We start from the raw sequence: 21,319 nt of genomic DNA, 5'->3' as shown, positions 1-21,319 counted from the left end.
AAAACATAGACCCAAGTCTTAAACCTTGGGATCATTTTCCACGGTGGCACCACAGGGAGTCTGTTTTTGCCTTTCTGTCTTCACTTCTGCATCTCTGTCAAGGCCTCCAATCCCTTTTGTCTGCATCTGCTTCAGTTCCCAAGACTAAACACAGGCCTCACAGCGTGGGTCGGCCATCCCAATGGTGACAACATGCTTAACTAAAACTAGTTCAACGACCAACCAGCAAGTCACGACACTAAAAACAATAGCAGAAATGCATTTTTTTAAAATAAATATTTCACGCCTCTGTGTGGACCCTTAGTTTTACGTTTCTCTGTCCGTCGGGGCATCTGTTACACATAAGTGTTACACACTGCGCTTTACATATGGCCTCAATCATGCAACGAGTACCTAAGCAGCACAGGACCCCTAACAAAAATTTTCATAGGCATTCATCAGCACTAATCACTGTTGACATAAACTGCCTTTTCACATAGACATAAAACACATCGCCCTCTGCGCTCATTGTAAAGGAAGGTTTACTGGTAGCAGCGGCTCTTGAAACATGTGATACAAAAGGCTTTAACGCAGAGTTCAAGTTAGTTAGCTGCACAGCTCGTCTCCTACTCTGGGATTTGGCCTTGCCATTCTGAAATTTGGGTTACTGCACGGCCAATTTCTGCTTTAATACAAAATATTGGAGGGGGATTTCCAAGGAAGAGACAGAGGAAGATATGTCATGATTTTTGTTAAGCAGATGTGGATGCCCTGCTTCTTAGACACAGGCTAAAAAAGAGAAAGAGAGACTGAAATAACAGCTGCTCCTCTACAAACATGACCTAAACCCCTCCACAATGCTCGATAGCTATTGATTGTAAGAAATTAGAAGAGAGGGCAGAGCGATAGAGGAACAGAAAGATGGAGGAGGTGAGAAGCAAAGATGGAGGAAGAGAGGGAGAATGTTGATGTCCTGTATTCAGGGCCATCACTCATCAGACATCTCCTCCATAACTCCCCCCCTCCCTCCACACTGAAAAAACAAAACAGTGTCCTGACATCGTGGTGAAGGGGAGTTGAGGGGAGGGCAGGGAGGGTGGGAGGAAAATTAGGAAACCAGATGTGAAGCATTAAAACATACTGACATGCTGAGGGCCTTCCTCTGCCACACTTGCACACTGAGAGCACTAATTCATACAGCAGGCCCAGATACGTGCACGTATGCATGCATATGTCACACGCTGGCTGTGCAAACCGTACACACATTCATGCGTGATTTCACAGGAAAATATACAAAGACAAATACTGAATTGCAAGCAACCATGTGTGCACAATCAATCATGAAAAATTATACACATTAGCAAAAAGGATGCCTCAAAAACAAATGTCAAAAAGTCATATGTTACCTGAAGCTGATGTTTAATAAAACATGTAAGTAATTGGCCCAAAACATGCAGCAGCTCATGGCTATGTGCGAGGGTTTTGGATAAACCAGTGTTGACCTAAGAATGTTTCACAAATCCACAGATGGGTCATCACGCATCAGTGTATGGATATGCATCCAATTAGTACATGTACCGAGGAACGGCTGGGGGGGAGGGATGGAGGTGTTTTGTTTTCCTCCATGGGGAGAGCTGTGTTTGGGGGATGGAGCGGGGGAGGTGAAGGGGGGCTAGTAATAAATACCCCTGGACCCGGGTCCCCTGGCAGACTGGAAGCTAGACTGGTCACCAGGGTTAACACCCGGGGCACATGACCTTTGACACTGCTAATGGGGCACAGAAAACCCTCCACGAACTGATACCCCCTCTGTCGCATACCACCACAGGACCTTTCACACCAACCTCCCAGTCCAACCACCCCCCCCCCCTCCTCTCCTCCTCCTCCTAAAAACATACAGGGATATCTGTGGCATCAGCTTTACTTGCCTTTCACCAACATCTCACAGCCAAACTGACTCCGTCCTTTCTCCCTTTTTTTTGTAACAGCTTGTACAACGAATATCCAGACATCAATGAAGCAGCTGTAACTTGCCTGACTTTTACAAGATTGTCACTTTTGAAACTTCTTTCCACTAACGACATGTCCCCACTTTACCCTGATGTCTAATATAGCCTCTAGGTGACATCAGTACTTATGTATGGCTTTAAACACCATCCGCACCCACATGCTGACATGCACCCTCAAACCAGCCAAGTACAATACAGTGGTGGAGAAAGTATTCAGATGTTTCACTCAAGTTAGAGTTCCAATAGGACGTTGAAAGCAATACTCGGTTAAGGGAAAGTCCTGCATTCAAAATGTCACTCGAGTAAAATTCGTCGAGTGTAAAAAGTATTATCATCGAGTGTACTGAAAATATCTAAGGCAAAAGTAATCATGATTCAGCTGAGTGGCTGAATGATTGTGTGTCTGTATCTTCAAAGTCAAATAAATGTAGCTTAGGAGTGAAATGGAAAATATTTGACTTTGAAATGTAGCAGTATACAGTCGAAGAAAATGGAAATACTCAACTACCTCAGAATTGCACTTAAGCATAGTAGTTCATGTACTTTTACTACTGGTGAAATAGCAGTTCATTGATCAGAAGGGCCGAGTATCAAATCGCAAGACTTTTTTGGTACCAACTGCAGCACTTAGTATTGAAAAATGTTAACTAACCAAATCTGATGCATTGTCTTGTTTGCTCATTCAGATAATAACTGATTTAAATAATAATTTTGCCTGACTGCTTGTGTGTAGACAAAATGTAACATTAGGAGAAGTATACTAAATAAAAATAATAATAATAAAGAAGAGGAAATAATGGGAAAAATAATTTGCAAAAAAGTAATGAATTGGAAAAAAGTATTGTTTTGATATCAGTAAACTCAGCTAAAGCTGCACTATAAAAAAAAACCTGTCTTATTGATCAGTGGTAAGCATCAGTGGGTAAATCGACAGCGAGCACATGGGTGAAACTCAGCTCTTTATAAATTTACTTGGTGGTTTGGCTGTGCCCCTCCTGGCCTCCTCTCTGTTGCCTCCCAGGCTGGTTTCACCCCTGCAACCTCTCAGCCACAGCCCACCCCGCCTCTAAACTTGAGAACTGTGACAAAGCCAAACATTTAAACCACTAGTGCTGATTTATAGAGCTTGATAGTGCTGTAAAACCTTCAGGCTTGCCACCACAAAAGTGACTGAGGCTGCAAGGAAAAGAGAGCTGAGGGGAGGAATGATGGGATGGGTACACAAGAGGCACTCGAGTGTTTCAACAAGGTTTCTCCTGGGTGCTAAAGTGTTTTACTGCATAACCTCCCGCTAGTTTCTAAATGCGCATCTCAACTAAAATGAATTAATGTTTCAGTCTCCCAAGCCAAAAGCATAGATTGCATACAAAGCTCGGCCGCATGGGACTGCGGTCAGCCTGCCAAATAGATGGATATGAATAGATATCCAGAGTCTGGAGAACATGAATTCACAACCAGGACAGGGAATAGAAGTCCCATCAGTGGCCTCACCTCTCCCAGCATGCTGGGTGTGTCCTGGGGGACAAGGATTCAAAATATACTCTCAACTGTCAAATGGAGACATGGAGCACCCTCTACAACTGAACAGACATACCAGAAGGTCATCTGCAATACACCAACAGTAATCTATCTTTCTCAATACCCTTTCAATCAATCGGCCACTAATCAGATTTACCAATAACATGTTTATATCAAAGCTCGACCCAAACCTCTCTCAGAGAACAACAATGAATCTGGGATGGATGCCACCGAGAGGGAGAGGAGAGGAAAGACAAGCAACAACAGAAGGAGAAGAGATGTCTTCTTAATTAGCCAGTAATGATAAGATCTGACAAACAACATCTGTTTCCAGAAAGAGAGAGAAGGGAGGGGGCAAAGAGGGGGAGGGAAGGAGAGGGAAGGAGAGGGAAGGAGAGAGCGATAGGGAGGAGGACGAAATAGAGAGAAAGAAAGAGAGAGCGAGAAGCAGCCGAGAAACCTGTGAAGCCTAGACAACAGGGACCTGCTTGTAAGAAAGTAAAAGGGGAGCGGAGGGAATGTGTAGAGGAGGGAACGCTGTGTAGCGTGACACAATAGAAGAACGGAGGATGAGAAGTATAACAGAAGTGAGAGAAAGACAGAAAGGGGAGAGAAATCTGACAGGGTTGATGGAGCCGAGGAGCCAGGACGAGTATGACAGACATGAGAGAAAAGGAGAGAGATAGACAGACGCGAGAGAAGGTGAGCTGGATAATGGTGCTGCAGGAGGAGAGAGAGGAAGAACGTGTGAAGAGACGGGAATGGAATCACTCAGAAGTCCAGGGCGCAGTAATTTACTGTCCGTGGCTAATACACAGCAAATGTGTGGAGGGCTGGGAGAGGAGAAGGGGAGCCTGGCGGTGGGGGGGCTGAAGGGAGGGCACGCTGACTGTTGGGGCTCTCAGCATGCCTGCTGGGAGCCTGTCAGCAGTCACATCACCCCCTGCCCTCAGTCCTGACAGATTCATCAGGACCATTACACACACACACACACACACACACACACACACACACACACATTTATACATGCATCCAAAGATTATAGTGACATTGCAATTGCCGATCCTGTTTTCCTTTAACTTTTCCTCCACGATGGGGGAAAACACAACATCTGTTGCATTAAGAGCTTCCTGCTTTGCTTTAACTTTATATACTGCAGTTCAGTGCATAAGTCTGCACTCCGTATCATATTCTTCGTTAGCATGGTGCTTTTAAAGTGCACCTTGGAAATGCAGATCTATTGTATGAAATCTGGATCTACACAATATTCTTGCAATTTTTCCTCCCGTCCCAGAGGAGGGATAACTTTTGCCTCAAGCATAAGCCAATAAGGATACTTAATCAGATTTTATTTAAGGAATACAGCAGATGTGTAAATATTGGTGTTGGAAAATGTTTTCAAAAAGTGAAAGGGTTTGGAATTTACAGAGAAATCTAACTCCTGGGAGAAATAGGGCCTGTCCAGATTCCAGATAAATAGACAAACAAACAAACAAGGTGGCTAGCGGGGCCGGCCCAGCACCAGGGGGCATTGTTAAGTCATTAGTGAAATTTAAGACCTTAACAGACCAATCCCCATCACACACACACACAACAGCTCCATCCACGGCAGCAGCATCCAGCCAAAGAAAACAGCCCTTGTTCCTAAATACCACTGCTAACTGGCCTCTGACTCCACACACACACACACACACACACACACACACACACACATACAAGATCATGATTATACTTAAACAAAATCCCCTTGCAACATAAATGGCAAATGCAGGAATTTCTCATGGAAAATAAACCCACAAATACAAAAATACAAACACACACATATAACCAGACACGGCTCACTTGCCTGCAATCTGAAGTACCTCTAAATCACACTAATCTGCCCCCTTCTGATCCTCTGAGTGCCCCTATTTAATCTCTACACTGCTCCACCAAAGGTGAACCCTATTAGTGGCCAGACAAATGAGAGGGTTTGCCCCTGCTACTCTGAGAGTGTGAGGCTTTTCAGGGAGCCATTGAGCTGCAACTTAAAACTTCTAATTTGACCCCCTCCCTGCATCCCACCCACTCTAAAAGTCCCCCTGCTGTTCCTTCACATTAGCCCATTGGTAGTCCATTCCCATTTCCTGTGAAAACATCTCTCCACTGCTCTCCGTTTCCGACTGCCCCCTCTGTAGGTTCTCTCAAAGAAAACAAACCAGGCCTACTCCTCGTGTCAGGGTTCAAGCCACAACAGCTAACACTGGCCGAAGTGGAGCAAAGGTGACCAAACACAAACTCAGCTCATAACCTTCCACTCATTATACACTTCCTGTGCAGTCCAGGATCTTCCCAGTTCACATGAAACCACGTCGAGGAGAGCTCGAGCCCCGCAAAAAGGTCCCTGAACTAATTTTCACCGGTCTAACTCTGAGTGAAGCTCTCACTGTTTGAAGCAGTACCTGTCAGTGAATTTGATATTCTAGACATTGCATCGTCTCTCCCTGTCTGTCTTTGTGTCACTCACCCCCTTGCATTGCCCCAAGGGAGGAGCCATCCCCGCAGTCCTGTGCCAGCTGCTCAGTGGTCCAGCCTGTGTGCCGCGCCGCTGTGTGAGGCGGTGTGCACTGGAGCCTCAGGGCCCTGTCGCCACGCTGGCTGGCCCCCTGCCTGAGGGGCTCGCTGACAGGGGGTCTGGAGGGACTGGACAGTACTACCTCACCAGGGAGAGACCTGTGACAGCAGACTGAAGGGACCAGTGTGACTGACTTTGTCTTTGTGCATGTATCTATGCGTGGTACACAGGTAATTTATGCATATTTGCATCAGTGTGATGTTTCAGATTGTGAGTGCAATCCAGCAACACCACGACCCGAACAGTCTGTGGAGTGAATTCCAACATCATTATATCCAGTGTAACATAGTACACTATAAGATACTTGTTTGATATTCGTTGGAAAATCTTCATTAAAATGATACATATAACAATGTGCAAGGTATATTAAACTCAAGGTTACCATAGCAACACATTTCATGCTGAAGCAACATTTATACACCATGAAATACAGTGAGTGCATGCTTACAAATGTCAAGAATGGATTGCCAGCTTGCCCTGGGTAAATAAAGACATTACATGTATCCTTCAATATGTATCAGGATAGGGTGTTATGCATTATTATATCTTATAAAACAAGTGGAATGTTTTTTTATACTATACATGGAATCAGAAAACAGTGTTTTCTTGAAGGGTGTGTCAGTTTTCAGCAACTTTACCAACATCATCTGCAGCTCTTTTCGCAGCCAGAGGATAAAAAGCACCTCCTCCACATCCTCTGGGATGTCAGAGGAGAAGAGTGATCCACAACGCTTATTGTCAGAGACCATTTTACAGTCTTTTTCTCAGCTAGTTCTCACATAACGTCCTCCTTACTAAAGATTGCCCTGCCCCAACATCCTGTTTCAGAGTAAAGTATATGAAAAACCAGGGGGTGGGGAATTACTAACTGAAATCCATTTTACTTGATGTTCGTCATTTCTTGGCTACAAGATGAAATTGTTCCATCGGGATTTTCATCTCTTAAAAGACTTGTAGAAAAAGTCATCAGAAAATGTGATAGAAAAGGTGATACAGTACAGAGTACAGGTACAGTATGCCAATATCAATAGAGGAAGCTACAGTATGAGTTCCACTTTACAGCTCAATACTCTGGGAGTATGAGAAACAATCTCCTAAAATGACATTGTTGTCTCACACATAAAACTCTCAAGTGCATATATGATGACCTTGCAGGGCGATTTGGCGGCAGTGCGTGAGTATGCATCTGGGAAAGGGGAGGAATTCGACCCCTGACACAGTCCAACAAATGTTACTGCATTTATTCTTTGGCTGATAGTTTAATGTTCTTTTCCCAAAGACTTGAAGTTTTTATTTTCTTTGGTTGAAGCTGAAGAATGAGGAGGCCGGTGTTCCCCTCCATTAGCGGTACGAGGAGAAACTATCTGTCCTGCTGCTGCTGACCATTCAGAGGCACACGGGGAAGTGGCCCGAGTCATCATAAATACTGTTCTTTTCTTTTTAAATTAGCTTAAGAGGGGCAGGCACAAGCAGGTGGATGGACTAACATAAAAACAGATGGTCAGGTAGCCTCTCTGATACACCACAGACCTTCACATACACTTACAAATTATATTTGAACGGTGAATTGTCAAACTTTGCAGACAGTGTTAATCCGTAATGAACTATAATAAAAAAGAAAGACATACAGTTTTACTGCACTGCAGAACTGTGTCTGGGAGTTACCAAACTGGAAGAACAAGGTAAGACAATTAACATCAGCATAAGGAATTAAAAAAATAATAACTGCAATATTAATCATTCAACTGGGGAATTTAGTAATTGAGCTGAAACTAAAGCTATTTACTACACATCGATTAGGGCTGGGAAAAAAACGAAACCCTGCACTGACTAGTTGAAAACAAAGCTGTAGTACATGCACATAACTAGAACCAACACTACAAACAGATCAATACGACCCACAACCTGAGATTAAGAGTAATGGATTCCTCTCGGAGCCAAGAATCTGAAGTCGAGCCCAGGACAACTAATTACTGTTCAAGCAGTAAAATGATGAACTCAGAAAGCAAAATGAAGCGTCTAAAATTCAAAGAAAATTCCAGATAGAGGTTTTGTTTTTAAGTTCAATATTCAGAAATCAAAGGATGATATGCACAAGTGTGTATGAGTCTTTGTGAGCTCATTTTGAGTCAAGGGGAGGGAAGAGCCATATTGACAACATTGGAAAATTCTTATTGATTATTCTGCTTTTCTCTGAGCGTCGGCTTGTTAAAAAAGACCCCTCTTGGAAACACGATCAATTAGTGAGATAGTGCTTGCCATTGATCACCCCCTCTCCAACCACCCCGCCCTGCCTTACAAGGCTCTTGCCTTACTATGGATCCCTCCACACACTCCTTATGACCATCTATTGATCTCAGCGTCTTAGCCAAATATAAAAGCTCACACTCACACTGGGCATTGACCCCTCCCATCCAAACCACACAGTCTAATACTAATACTGACATCTGCTTGTCTCCATTGTAAACCCGTGGTTCACTCATAAATACAGAGGCCAGCTTTGGCCCTGAACCAATATAGTTTCTCAGAGGTCAGAGGTGAGCATGGCAATAATGCCGCCATTAACAGATCTGCCTGGGTTAATACTTCTCAGATTCAAGGAGCTTTACGGAGTGAAAGCAACAAAGACTATTAAAGACTATTAAAGAATATTAGTAATATACATAGGGCTGATTAAATTTTCATTTGATTAATTTAATGATTACTGATAGGGTAAATGGATTAAAGAGAAAAAGCAGCAAATGTTCACTTTTCAGGAGCAGGAACCAGTCTTTTTCCTTTATAAATTACCTACAGAATCAATCGATTATCAAAATGGTTGTCAATTCATTTTCTGACAATTAGCCATCAGAACCAGTTGGTTCAGCAATAATTGTAAAACAAACTGCCACGCAATACAATATATATATATATATATTTATATTATATATTATGACCAAATGTAAAAATGAAAAGTAGTAAAAACATTAGTTGTGTTTCCATTCAAATGTCAAACAAACATTTGAAATGTCGCAAAAAAGAACTCTTCCATCAACTAGTTTGTAGCAACAATAAACTAGAGTGTAGTTTTGTCAGAAGTTGCGCTACAGGCTAAACACGGCTGTAATCTGCAAATAAACAGAGCAGAAGAAATAGAAGTTGTGAGCCAGACACAAAACAAGTCGTCTTGGCCATATTTTAGCCCACTATTACTTATCTGTGACCTTACTGTCTTTCATATTTATATGTACTTATTGTGTTTTTATTGTGTGCTTTTATCAGAACCTGAGATATTTATCTGGTTCCCTCTAATGTATAGGAAAAGTTCTGCAATGCAATGAATATCCTGCACAAGAGTTTCAATTGTTCTTTCAGTTCTGTCTGTGATATGAGAAACAGCTGATCAGTCATGTGAGTTATATATTCACATGTCAGAACTTATTCAGCAAAGGCGTTTCCATATCGCATTTACCGCATCAACTCTTATTCGACGAAGGAAGAAAAAAAATCTCAAGTGAGCGTAACAACTTTGAGGAATATTGCCATTTCCATACAGATTTTCTAATGTGATACTTCAAAATGCAGGTAAAATACATTTACAGAGTTTTATCGAGTTTGAGGAGTTAGTGAAGATTTATGGTGATGAGCCCAGGAATCAATCTATCTATCTGTCTATTGATCAAATATCCAATCAGTGAACAAGCCAGTCCATCAGTCAAAGATAAGACCCCCTCCAGACAGAGTCACAACAGGCCTGTGAGTGTAGCAGTTCACCAATGTTAAGATGATACAATTGTAAAACTATTAGACACAGCAGGCAGCGGGACATTAGATAATTCTCTCCCATAGCCAACTTAAGAGTCATCTCTTTGTCAACGACTGCCCTTGCCCTCTTCATCCCTCGGTTCCTCAACCCTCTATCCCATCACCCCTCCCTATGGATCAGCTGTGATCTCCTCTCTCTCCTTTCACTCAAAACAGGATTAGGGAGAAGAGGAGGCAGAAAGGGGGTGCAGCAGCAGCAGGAGAAGGGGGGAGAAAACTGAAACAATATGGAAAGGAGATTAGAAAAGAGGGGGTTTGGGCCGTTTGGGGAATTGCAAACTCCCTTGTGCTTGGGTAGGTGTCCTAATGACACTGCCTAATTATGGCAAAATTAGACAGGCTAAAGGGAAGGGGGGCGGTGGAGGAGATGGTAGCATGAGGGGAAAAGAAGAGAAGCGGGGGAATTAAGCAATAGGGAGAGAAAAAGTAAAGTGCTCAGTAGGAGCATGTGAGAGCGAATGGAAAGAGCGAAAGGAGTGTGCAGAGGTACAGATACAAGGCCAGGCGGGGAGGAAGGGAGTGTGGGGCTGAGAGTGCGAGAAAAAAGAGAAAAGGAGGAAGAAAAAGGGGTAGAAAGCAGAAAGCAGTGGCTGGGCGATAGCAGCGAGTGGGCCCCAGCACGCTGCATGTTAATTGGAGAACAGGTGTTGGGGCTGGAAGCAGGAGGCTGATTACTGGAGCCACAGAAACAGACCGTCTCCTCCACACACACACACATAAACGCACACAACCACACATGCACATATAGGCTGCACACATACACATGAATAATTTAAGACCCAAGCAGTGACTAGGGAAAAAGGTCAAAGTAGGGGTCACAAAGACACATAGACAATCGCACATACATCCATATACATACATAAATAAACGTGCAAGGATCCCCACACACACACATGAAAATATACATCAGTTTTTGTGCATTTAAACAGTGTACACATGCTCTAAACACACACACACACACACACACGCACTCACACACAGACACGTCAGTCTTTGGACTTTTTCAGCGTGCGTAAAGTGAAATGAGAAAGTGCACATAAGGTCGGATAAAAGGGCACAGTGCCACACAAAAATTCCATTGGCTTATCGGAAATTAACTGGCTGCTAATAGGCTGCTCCCTGAGGAGAGGATTTCACAGGCCAGTCAAGAGAGAGAAGCCCCCATCAGGACGGGATATGCCCAGTGTGATTAGAGAGTACAGTAGGTCAATGATTCCATTTAAATCAATCCTCACAGGCACACACCAGCCTGCACGCACACACATACACACACACACACACAGATATAGATCTCTCTTTTCTCACCAGCGTGCCGCCGAGCTACTTACAAACAAATATCTAAGAGGTTTAACCATGTTAGGAGGAAGTAGCTATAAAAGGGGGGCATGGGGAGAGTAATGTGCTACAGTAAATGAGAAAAGCAGCTGCTCCAAGGTATTCTGGGAAAATTCAAAAAGACAACAGCCCGATTTCTTTTTTCCGTTATATGAAAACTATCTTTAGCGGAGATCCTTTGAGACACCCTGTCAACAGCCAGCCAGCTTGAACTGAGGAGGGGAAAGAAAAGGGTCCTTGACGTATATGAAGTGAGTGTTTTCTAGACAGACGATCACAGGGAAGGAGAGAAGGAATAAGAGAAAGGAGATGAAGGTTGCGTTGATGACATCACAGAAAAAGTATTTCACATGCGGTCCGCTTATGAGCATTCATCACACTGGTTAATGCCAGGCAGACAGTGCGAGACCTCCGAAATCCCTCGGACGTGAAGGCCCTCACACACGCTGATTATCACGGGGGTCATCCGCTTTTAAGCCTGATAACTGGCTGTCAGGGTGAACATTTACTACACATGTGAGCCTATGTGGTGGTAGGTTTATGGATGATCCACATGCTTCTGATAAAAAGAAATATACGCTTTTGTCAGGGTTCAGGTGCAATGTCGGCTTTTAAAGGTAATGAGTGACCAAACTAAAACAGATCCAAGCAGGCTGAAGATACAGAACTGAACAGATCAACAGAAAGCTGAAGAGAGAGAAACACATGGGAGACAGACATGGGCACAGAAACTTTGTACTGGGAATTGTTGCCTCCTTGCATTGATGCAAAGTGACATGGCAGAAACACTCGTCCTTGAAGTGTGGATATTAATATTTAGATCTGATGCAGGCATTCACACTTTATTTACATGTGAAATACACACACAAACATTAACAACCATTGTATCCATACATCCAACCCACACATCCACAAGTGTTGTCACTGGGGCTTCTACTACTGATTGCCACTCCTCTCACTTGCTCTGTGTAAATGATGCAGCTGATTGGTGAGATCTCATTACAACAAACCTTCACATCAAACCTCTGATGTTTTTCTCTCTTTCTTTGTGATTGTGTAGGCGCATTTATGCAAAAAAAGGGCAACCTGCACATTTAGTGTGAAAAGCTGCTTGTTACTTTGTGGGATGTGGTTTGATCTCATTACCTGTCAATGATGACTGGGTCAGAGGGCGTCTCGTTTCGGTTGCCACAACTTTTCTTCTCACAACAGCGGCTGAATGGGCAGTTAAAAGAGACAGAAAAGAGGAAAAAGTCATTGGAGGAAAAAACAACAAATTAAACAGGAGGAGCCATCATTTGTCTGGCCCGTCCACATCCACAGGCCCAGACTACTCTGCCCCGCAGTCGGCCAAGATCCAGGAGCACACAAAGGAGGCATGAGAGGGGAGGGGAAGAATGGACAAAAGAATAAAAGAGGAAGAAAAGGTACAACAACACACCCTACAAACAGTGAGAGACCATTCAAAAGTGAAAAGCCGGCCAGGCAATCTGTCACATTGATTTCGAAATCAAACTCAACCCCCACGCAGAGTCATACGCACACACACGCACACACAAGCACACACACACACACACACACACACACACACACACGCACTCACACACACATCGTCCCACAACATCCTACCATTCGTCAGCAGTCCTGTCCGAGGAGCCTGCTGGCCACCCAGCCCCCCCTCCACAAAGTCCCCTTCACTGCATAACAAAAGTGCCCCCACCCCTCACCATCTGCCACCCCTACACCTCGCCTCACCCCTCTCGTGTCCCAGCTTGGCCCTGCCCTGCCCCCCTCCGCCCCCCTGTCAGACGGCCTCACTCCCCAGCTGTGACGCTTGCCCTCTGCCTCTTCGGCTCTGTTATTAGCCAGCTGTGAGTCACATTCGGGCATCTGCTGGCTACACAATGGTAAAGCCCACTCCGTCTTAGCCCCTCTCCCGATGTCCCAGCCCCCTATCCTTACCCCTGGGTCACTGCCCCACTTCTAGACCACTCTCTTCGGCTTCTTCTCCATCCATAACCCTGTGTTCACCTATTTTCTTTATTCATCAAACACTAACCTAAACCCTCTGGTCCCTGAGCCACGACTGGGCTCCTCAAACTCGCTTTTATAACACCTCTTTGTAACACTGACTATGATACTGTAAATGTACCACTACGCTTGTCATCACATGTTGACAAAGTTCAAACATGATGTCTTGGCAAAGTGCTGGAGTTACATTTCTATGAGGGGAAAAGTTTTGTTCCCCAGAAGTGTGTCTACTGCTGTCAGCTGTTTGGCTACAAAACTCCAGGCCAGAGAGTGAGGAGCTCCAGGAAGAAACAGGAGCTGGCCGGGGACATGCTGCATTACATCAGAAAGCAGCAGGGGGTTACCACTGTAACAAGGATGATGACAGACAGGCTAGACTTATAGTTCAACACAGTCTAGTTTTCAAAAAAGTAGAGCTCCATGCGTCGTCCCAAAACCACATTTCAAGCTGACTAAGACAAAGCAGTGTGAAGGAGAGTAATGGATATTTTGATTTCATCCCTGTGGATGAAGGTTTGAATGAGTGTGTGTTGTGTGTGTGTGTGTGTGTGTGTGTGTGTGTGTGTGTGTGTGTGTGTGTGTGTGTGTGTGTGTGTGTGTGTGTGTGTGTGTGTGTGTGTGTGTGTGTGTGTGTGTGTGTGTGTGTGTGTGTGTAGGACTCACCTGCACATAACCTCGTGTGTGAGCAGAACTCTGCACATTTCTGGATTTTTGTTTTGTCCCTCATACGATATGGGCTGAGAGGAGGAAACAAGTAACAGATTCAGTTTCATGTAGAATCAGATAAAATCTTACTTACATTGCTGAGAGTTGAGCAAAGTTTACCAACCTGTTTAGTGACAGAGTCAATAAGTCGTGCATAAAGATCCTGCTCTGTGCGAACCCCTGCAAAAAGAAAACGCAGAATTGGGTTGTTATCAATGACTTTAACAAGTCATTTTAGGCATGAGGGAGATTTTACTAAAGAAAGAAACCGCATGTTTGATCTCTCGCCCTCAGCACTTTTGTCTTCAAGTGCAGTGCCCGTTCATTGGGTGCTGAGCAACACACCTGCCATGAAATAGTTGCAGTCCCTCGCAATGCTATAATGCTCAAGTGTATGTGCTATTTGCTAACAGCTAGCTATGTTGGACCGGGCTATTTCAACATGTCGTCTCTACTTCTTTATCTGTTCTCAAATGTTAATTCTGTAATGAGCAGGGCTTTAACCAGTTGTAACCAAGCGGCAACTTCTAGGCCTAAAAAGTGAAGCCAATGCCTTAAAATGCATTCTTTCTAATGGCCAGCAGGGGCGACTCTACTCGCTGAAAAATAAGTCAGGCAGTAAAGAAGTAAATGAGAAAATGACTCCACTTATCACTTGATTTATTACCTCAGTAAGCATTTTCCTAATGTTTATGGTCTTAATCGCTAGTTTTCAATACATCCCAATGTGTAAACAATGTAAATTATGGTCCTGTTTAGGGTAAAATAGGTGATAAATCAGGTGCTTTAGGACGTTGCTATTGTAATCTACTGTTCGGTTATTCAGAGGACCACTCTCCAGGAGTGGCAGAGTGTGCTCTCAGCCCTCTGCCTGAGGGAATAGAGCAGAGCACCAGGCGCAGTGAATGTTTTACCTTTACTGTTCCTTAATTCATGTAGAAGAAGAAAGCTCTCAACAACAGTGCTCTCAATTCAGTGATTTAGAAACTAAGTCGGCTGTTCATTTTTTTCCAGTAAGTAGCCTTTATTTTGTTTTAAGCCTGTTTTTCACTAGCCAAAATTGCCATTCCACTTAATAGCTTATGCTAACGTGAATTTATGGATGCACCTTGGTTACCAAGATTGCTAGCTAACTAGTGCTAGCGTTAGCTGGTAACTCCCCGGCTCCACCCTCTCTTCCAAATACGGTCCCTTCTGGCTCGTAAAAAAAACAGAAGATGAAAATAATAAACTCGAGTCCTCAAAACGGTAGTCAACAAACCAATGAATGACGTCATGTCACGGTAGCTTGGTCCCCTTCTTTTATACAGTCAATGAGTGTAACGGTACACTAAAATCCTATTCCGGATCATACCCTAGTTCAGAAGTCACAATGCCGACACACCGTCCTTTGGCATGTTCAATCTGAAAATGGTGTGAACAGTTTCAATACAGTTTCATGATGGAATCAGCGTTAAACAGAATGCAACAGGCTTTGAGGTACATTTTCTTTCATTTGATGGCTGTGTCAGAGGTGTAACCCTATTGTTTCTATCCCTATCATATCTATGGTGAGTACATAACACACTGCTAATACGGTACGTACTGTACTTGATAACTGTCCCATAGTTATCAAGAGCTTGCACATGACACTACATTTCCTCTTGTCCCTCCATCCTTTCATTTTAGTTTCAAAAACTGGGAGTAGAGCAGAGATCAAGCTAAAAGCTCAACTCTAATTGCGAAATACAACATAAACCCAAATGAAGCAACTGAAACTGCACTTAAACCCCCTCGAACCAGTTGATAAAAAAAAAGCGCATGATGCTGAGGATTCTCAACATAAAATGGAAAGATTTATGACATCAATCTTTTTTTATCTCAAGCTCTGGACAAGCTCTCAGAAAAAGCATTGAACTCTGTCCAGCCAACAAGATTGGCATGCAATCTGTATTTTCTCTGATAGTTTCTGAGGGGATTGAGAGTTATTTGATGTTTGATGATTATCGGTCATGTCCCGCTTCCAGGCCAAAATTTATGACCCCATTCTCAGGATTTGTCAAACGTACCTTTTTGGGATATTTATCTGTTAACTTCTTGATTTATTCCTTAGTTTACATGTCATAGAGTTATACACCAACAGGCATTACAGCACCTGATCAGTTTGTTAAGCGGTTTAATTGAAGAGCTTCTTAACATTGTTTCTCACTTCTGTGTGGACAGGTGTGTCTTTGAGTGAAACACCTGACCCTCTGGATGCTTCAAAACCTCTGCTGTAAATCACACAAGATATGGAAACGACATCTAATGAATTGCTTCTTGAGGAAAGAGTGCATTACTCTAGTTTTTTTATAGAGACTTTGGAGTGTGTTGCTTTCAAAATGTGTTCCTCTCATCAAAGTCTCGATTGAGATGCCTTTGATAACGCTTGGGGGAAGGGGATGAGAGGAGGGGATGCAGAGGAAGTGCTTTTGGTGTGCTTGTATGTACATGTGTGTGCGCGTGTGTGTATGGAGGGTGTACAAGGGGGTTGCTCTGGAACATGTCTTTTATCTTCTCTCCCATGGGTGCCACTGCGATGGCAGAGTAGGGGCAGCAGTGGCTCATGGGAACCAAATTTTCTCTGTGTATCCCCCGATCTGATTTGGAAGCACCATGGGGGGTTGGAGGAGTTGGAGGGAGGGGGGGTGTGGTGGGGTGGCAACATGTACCTCATTTCCCAGAAATGGCTCTTCGCAGAGCTGAATGTTGAATTGTACATTTCCAGTGATTAGACAATGAGGGGAAGGTAATTGATGAGTTCAGGGAGGAGAGGCAAGGATGTGGAGGAAGATAACTTAAATTGAAAGCTGTGTGTGTCACATTAGCACCTCTGTTGTCACCGCTGACATTTTTGAACTTCTGTTACATGTATGGCTCAAATGATCAAATCTAAACACCTCAAAGGGCAGAGATCTTATATCTGACTCTACTCACCGTTACTGTAGAGGAGCTGTAGCTTGTAGTGAGTGCCGTTGTTGGTTTTTTCTCCCGTCTGCTCCTTGGAATGAGACAAGGCAGACAAACGCACGGCATGCAGTTAAACATAAACATATCTGAGGCACAGATAAGTACATATGAGCATCCCCACGCAGTGTTGAGCACAGCGAGTCTCTCATAATCCTGCAGCTCGCCCCTTCCATAGGGCAGCACTGGGAGATCAGAGGGCTGTAGGCTCAGAGCCCATGTGGGACCTTTCATTGCGTTCAAGAGCTGAGCGCTTAACCTTGAGTCGGATGTTCTTTGTAGAGGTTGAACTATCATGTCTGATGCAAACTCCTAAAACCTTAAGATCAAATACAGTGGTCCTCGCATCAAGGTAACACAGCCATGGTTGTACGTTCCTGCGTGCGTGTGTGTGTGTGTGTGTGTGTGTGTGTGTGTGTGTGTGTGTGGGTGCAAAGTGTGGAAAGTACTGCATGTGAGAGTGAGCAGCAGTCGACCTTGACAGAAAAACTTCCTTTCTGCTATCCCTCCCTCCCCCAGGCTCTCTACTAGCCTCTCACTTCTTCCTTCTCTCCCCGTCTCTTGTTCCCCCTCTTTCTTTCTCTTCTTCTTCTTCTGTCTCTAAGCTGGTCTCGGCCTTTCCTAGTTTCTCTACCTGGCCCCAGACCTCCCCGTTCTCTCTCCTCGTCTAGCGCGAGAGACGAGGAGAGAGAACGGGGAGGTTGGGGAGGTAGAGAAACTAGGAAAGGGAGACAGCTGTGAGAAGGGAAGAAGAAGTGTGTGGGAAATTAAGATGCACGATGATAAGTTGGAAGGTAACAGGGCTCCAGAGTTAATATCAAAAGTGGGATTGAGACTTAACATCAGGAGATAGATGGATGCCTAGCTTCATAAGTTTTGTGAATATACACAGAGGAACAGTTATTTCGCCTTGCCATCGCTCTACCTCTGCATAATTACAAAACAAAAACAGATGCCAGGGTAACCATGCAGAAAATGAACTCCTCCACTGCCGTCATATTACTCTACGCTGGCCTGTGTGGCACAAAGGGGAGCGCACTGACAGCTCTCAGCCCTGGCGTTAGCACGCCCGCCCGCCCTCCCTCTCCCTCTCTGCCCATGAAATTCATAGTAAAACTATGTTTGAACTTCAGCTGACAGGACGGTGTCCTCTTGTCTTTCTCACAGGGGAGATCTGTTGCCAGTTTAGGAGGCTCTCGCTCCCCTCACCACAAGGCAGAAACATCCATCAACACTGGGCATAAGGCTCCCCACTCCAGGCAGTCTCCTGCTAACTCGGTCTCTGCTGCACCCTTCCTTATTTTGGTCTTGTCCAACCTGAGGAATCCAGCTCCCCCCCACAGCAGTATATAAAGTATGGGAGGGGGGAAATGAAGGAAAAGGGACTTTGATGATTAGTTTACTGTATAACTTAACAGGAGCCAGCATAATTAGCATTTTAAAAAGTAGTGATGTCCTCCTAATGAGGCAAGCTGCTAATTAGTCATTAGATATTCTTTTTCAATCCCACATCATCAGCTCATTGAGGGTAGAGCTTGTGTAAACATGTAGCCGTCAGCTGTTCGATATGCTTGGCTTTACTGGGGATGGGGAAGATCAAGTTGAGCACCTGGTTACAGCTGAAATACGGTACACTACTAATGCATTCTGTGTGTTGTTATTCACTGTTTTTCAGATGATACAGCTTCAGATTTATGCTTTGGGGTGTTAAAATATCCCTGAAATAACAGCAAAGATGATATAATGAATTGATGACATCCTCAAAATGATCATTAAGAGAGGCAGGCGCTCAGAGGCACTAACACACCTTGTCATGCTCAACAAAGTCCACAAACGCAGTCCTCTCCACCTCCACAGGTTGGCCATGTCTGTCATAGAGCGCCAGGACAAAGTGGAAGAAGTTGGACTTGCGAAGATTCGAGGGCGGCTGCTTCTCAAAATGAGCTCTTGACAAAGCAACTCCACTGAGGACACAACAGGAAGAGACAGTCATAGACATGCATAATGTGTTTTAATGAAGTGATTCATACTGATACATATAAAGGTTATTTCTAATTAAATTACCATCTAACATTAATACATTGGTGGTTGAAAAAAAAAAAATCAAATGAATAAAAAACTGACCTAAAACCTTTTCTTGCAGTAAAATTTGAAAACTCAGTTAATATGCATCTCAAATACGTTTGATTTTTTTCTTTTTTTTTGCACTTTAAAGGTAGTTACTTAAATAATAATGTTGTTCTAAACATCACTTAATTTCCCATTGGATACAACGTTTTTTTTAATTTTCCAAATGTTAAGGCCTACAATTCATGCAAAGGAAAATCAGTGATTTGAAATTAAAATAACAAAAACAAAGATAATTTATAAATATTTTTGTTCTCCCCATAACTTGAAGGCCTTTTTACTTGTCTAGAAAAAAATAAAATGACCTGGAAATATATAAACTGTATATATATATATATATATATATATATATATATATATATTAAATGTATATATACTGACAAAAAGAAAGAACAGGAAAAGTAAAACTTGTTGAAACAATGTTTTAGTCGACAATAAAATCAACAGTTTACGCGACTTTAAGACTGACGGTGGAGCATCTTAGTTAAAATGTTCTGTTGGTGTAAACGAGCTAATAAATGTTCACTTTAAATAACTTAAAGATTTGGGCATATTCCGTGTGCAGGTTTATAAAACAGAGGGTCTGCATAGTCTGGGCCGTTTTTTAGAAAACTTGAGTTTACGGATTTTTCCCGACAGTCTTGAATGCTTGGAGGGGGGGAAATAAATTAGTCTACAATCGAGATATTTAAAATTACATTTTAACGTTTAATAAAATACTCTTGATTTTAAATAACCTAAAAACAGTGCGAATTATGCCATTGATGTATCACTTACTAACTGCTTTGTTTTATTCTATATGCGTTATGCCAATATGTATTATACTAATTAACTATAGCTGAAAACGCTGCAGCTCTTGTGTGACTCTGTTAACTGTTTTCTAAACTTTGGAAACAGTCAGTCATGAGAGCACTAAGGTGTGTTAGTAAAGAAATGAGAAAATGTGAGGAAAAATTGGCTGAATTAATTGATCATATTGAACAATTCAAGTTCGGCTATTTTTTGAATTATAAAGTGTGTGGCCGCCGAGAATAAAGGTGTTTTACAGCTACATCAAGTAAAACATCTGGTCTGGGGAATTTAGACGGTTTCAGTCATGGTCACATTCTCAGAAATGATCCCAAATTTATTTTTAAACCAACAAGTGAATTAAATATGCAAGTTCTGCACGAGAGTAAATCATCTGGTCAAAATCCCTTTTGTGTGACTTTATGTTGAAGTATATTAACTTTAGGTAATATGGGCCTACTTTCTTTTTGTGCACATAACCCTTCATCACTTTAAAAAATAAATCAAGTGTTTTTCATCATATTTAAAGACGTTTTCTTAGTTAGGGGAAGAGCATTTTAAATGGTGCTCATGCCATCTTTCGCAACAAGTAGTTTGCAGATCTTTTCCGAAAGGGTGCCTGTTAAATATTTCCACATTGTCAACTATATTGTGCTCGTGATGCTGATTATGAAAATAAACGCTGTCACGTTGCCAACAAGCACGAGCTCAGCTGATGAAAATAACTGATGAGAAGTGAAAGTCAACAGATCAGCTGGGTTTGTACTGTACCTTTGCGCCGCTACGTTCGCATCCACAACCCCGACATTACGCACCCACGACCGGACCGGATCCATCTCCTCTGCAAGACTTCTCTCTTTTAATCCGCTCACTTCTCTTATCAGATGCTCCTGGATCCCGAACATTTAAGCCCTGTCCTGTGCGTTTCGGTGCACTTTTTTTTAACTTAAGAAAAAAAACCGGAGCTGGAGAGCTAAAGCACTTTGGCAAGCAACAGAAGGTCCACCCCAAGGCGCTGCGCTCCTCCACAGCTTTGGAAAATAGATGAACGACGCTGTGTGATGATGTTTCAGAAGGCGCCTCAGATGAAAAATCCACGCTCAGTGTTTTTTAAGGCTGAAACGATGATAGTAGATATATTCCCCCACTAATTGCAAGCATTGTCCAAAGCGCAAATCTCCAGCGTGAGTTCGAGCGTAAAATGTCACCTGCTCGGTGGGGCTCAACTCCTCACACACTTCAGAGCGAGTCCTTCTCAAGATGTATATGTCAAATGTGTGTGCAGAAAGTCTTCCTTTGTCGGAGGGCCTGATCGGATCAAAACAGTTGATCCGAGGGCCAGGAGGCTTGCAGTGAACCGCTGTCTTGAAGCATGAATGAGACCCTCTGCCGGGAGCGTGGAGGAGGGGCCTTAGTGCCATAT

The 21,319-nt window shown here is 43.3% G+C and overlaps 1 protein-coding gene across 4 annotated transcripts in view; it reads right to left on the bottom strand.

The window, feature by feature from the left end:
* ebf2 (EBF transcription factor 2) overlaps positions 1-21,034 on the bottom strand; it is a 30,637-nt gene extending 9,603 nt beyond the window's left edge. For 2 of the 4 annotated variants that reach the window (XM_083911660.1, XM_083911658.1), the window contains exons 1-6: positions 20,668-21,034; positions 18,788-18,944; positions 16,951-17,014; positions 14,120-14,175; positions 13,954-14,027; positions 12,406-12,474 (exon numbers count right to left, since the gene is read on the bottom strand). In XM_083911660.1, coding sequence (XP_083767786.1) covers positions 12,406-12,474; positions 13,954-14,027; positions 14,120-14,175; positions 16,951-17,014; positions 18,788-18,944; positions 20,668-20,801 — 554 coding nt within the window. In that variant the 5' untranslated portion in view covers positions 20,802-21,034. The remainder of the gene's footprint in view (positions 1-12,405; positions 12,475-13,953; positions 14,028-14,119; positions 14,176-16,950; positions 17,015-18,787; positions 18,945-20,667) is intronic. The other 2 variants (XM_083911661.1, XM_083911659.1) reach the window with 1 other exon arrangement.
* Between the last annotated feature and the right edge of the window lie 285 nt (positions 21,035-21,319).

This window comes from Echiichthys vipera (assembly GCF_963691815.1).
Source record: "Echiichthys vipera genome assembly, chromosome: 4".
In the NCBI taxonomy this organism is placed as follows: Eukaryota; Metazoa; Chordata; class Actinopteri; order Perciformes; family Trachinidae; genus Echiichthys; species Echiichthys vipera.
This window is presented reverse-complemented; position numbering and strand designations above follow the sequence as displayed.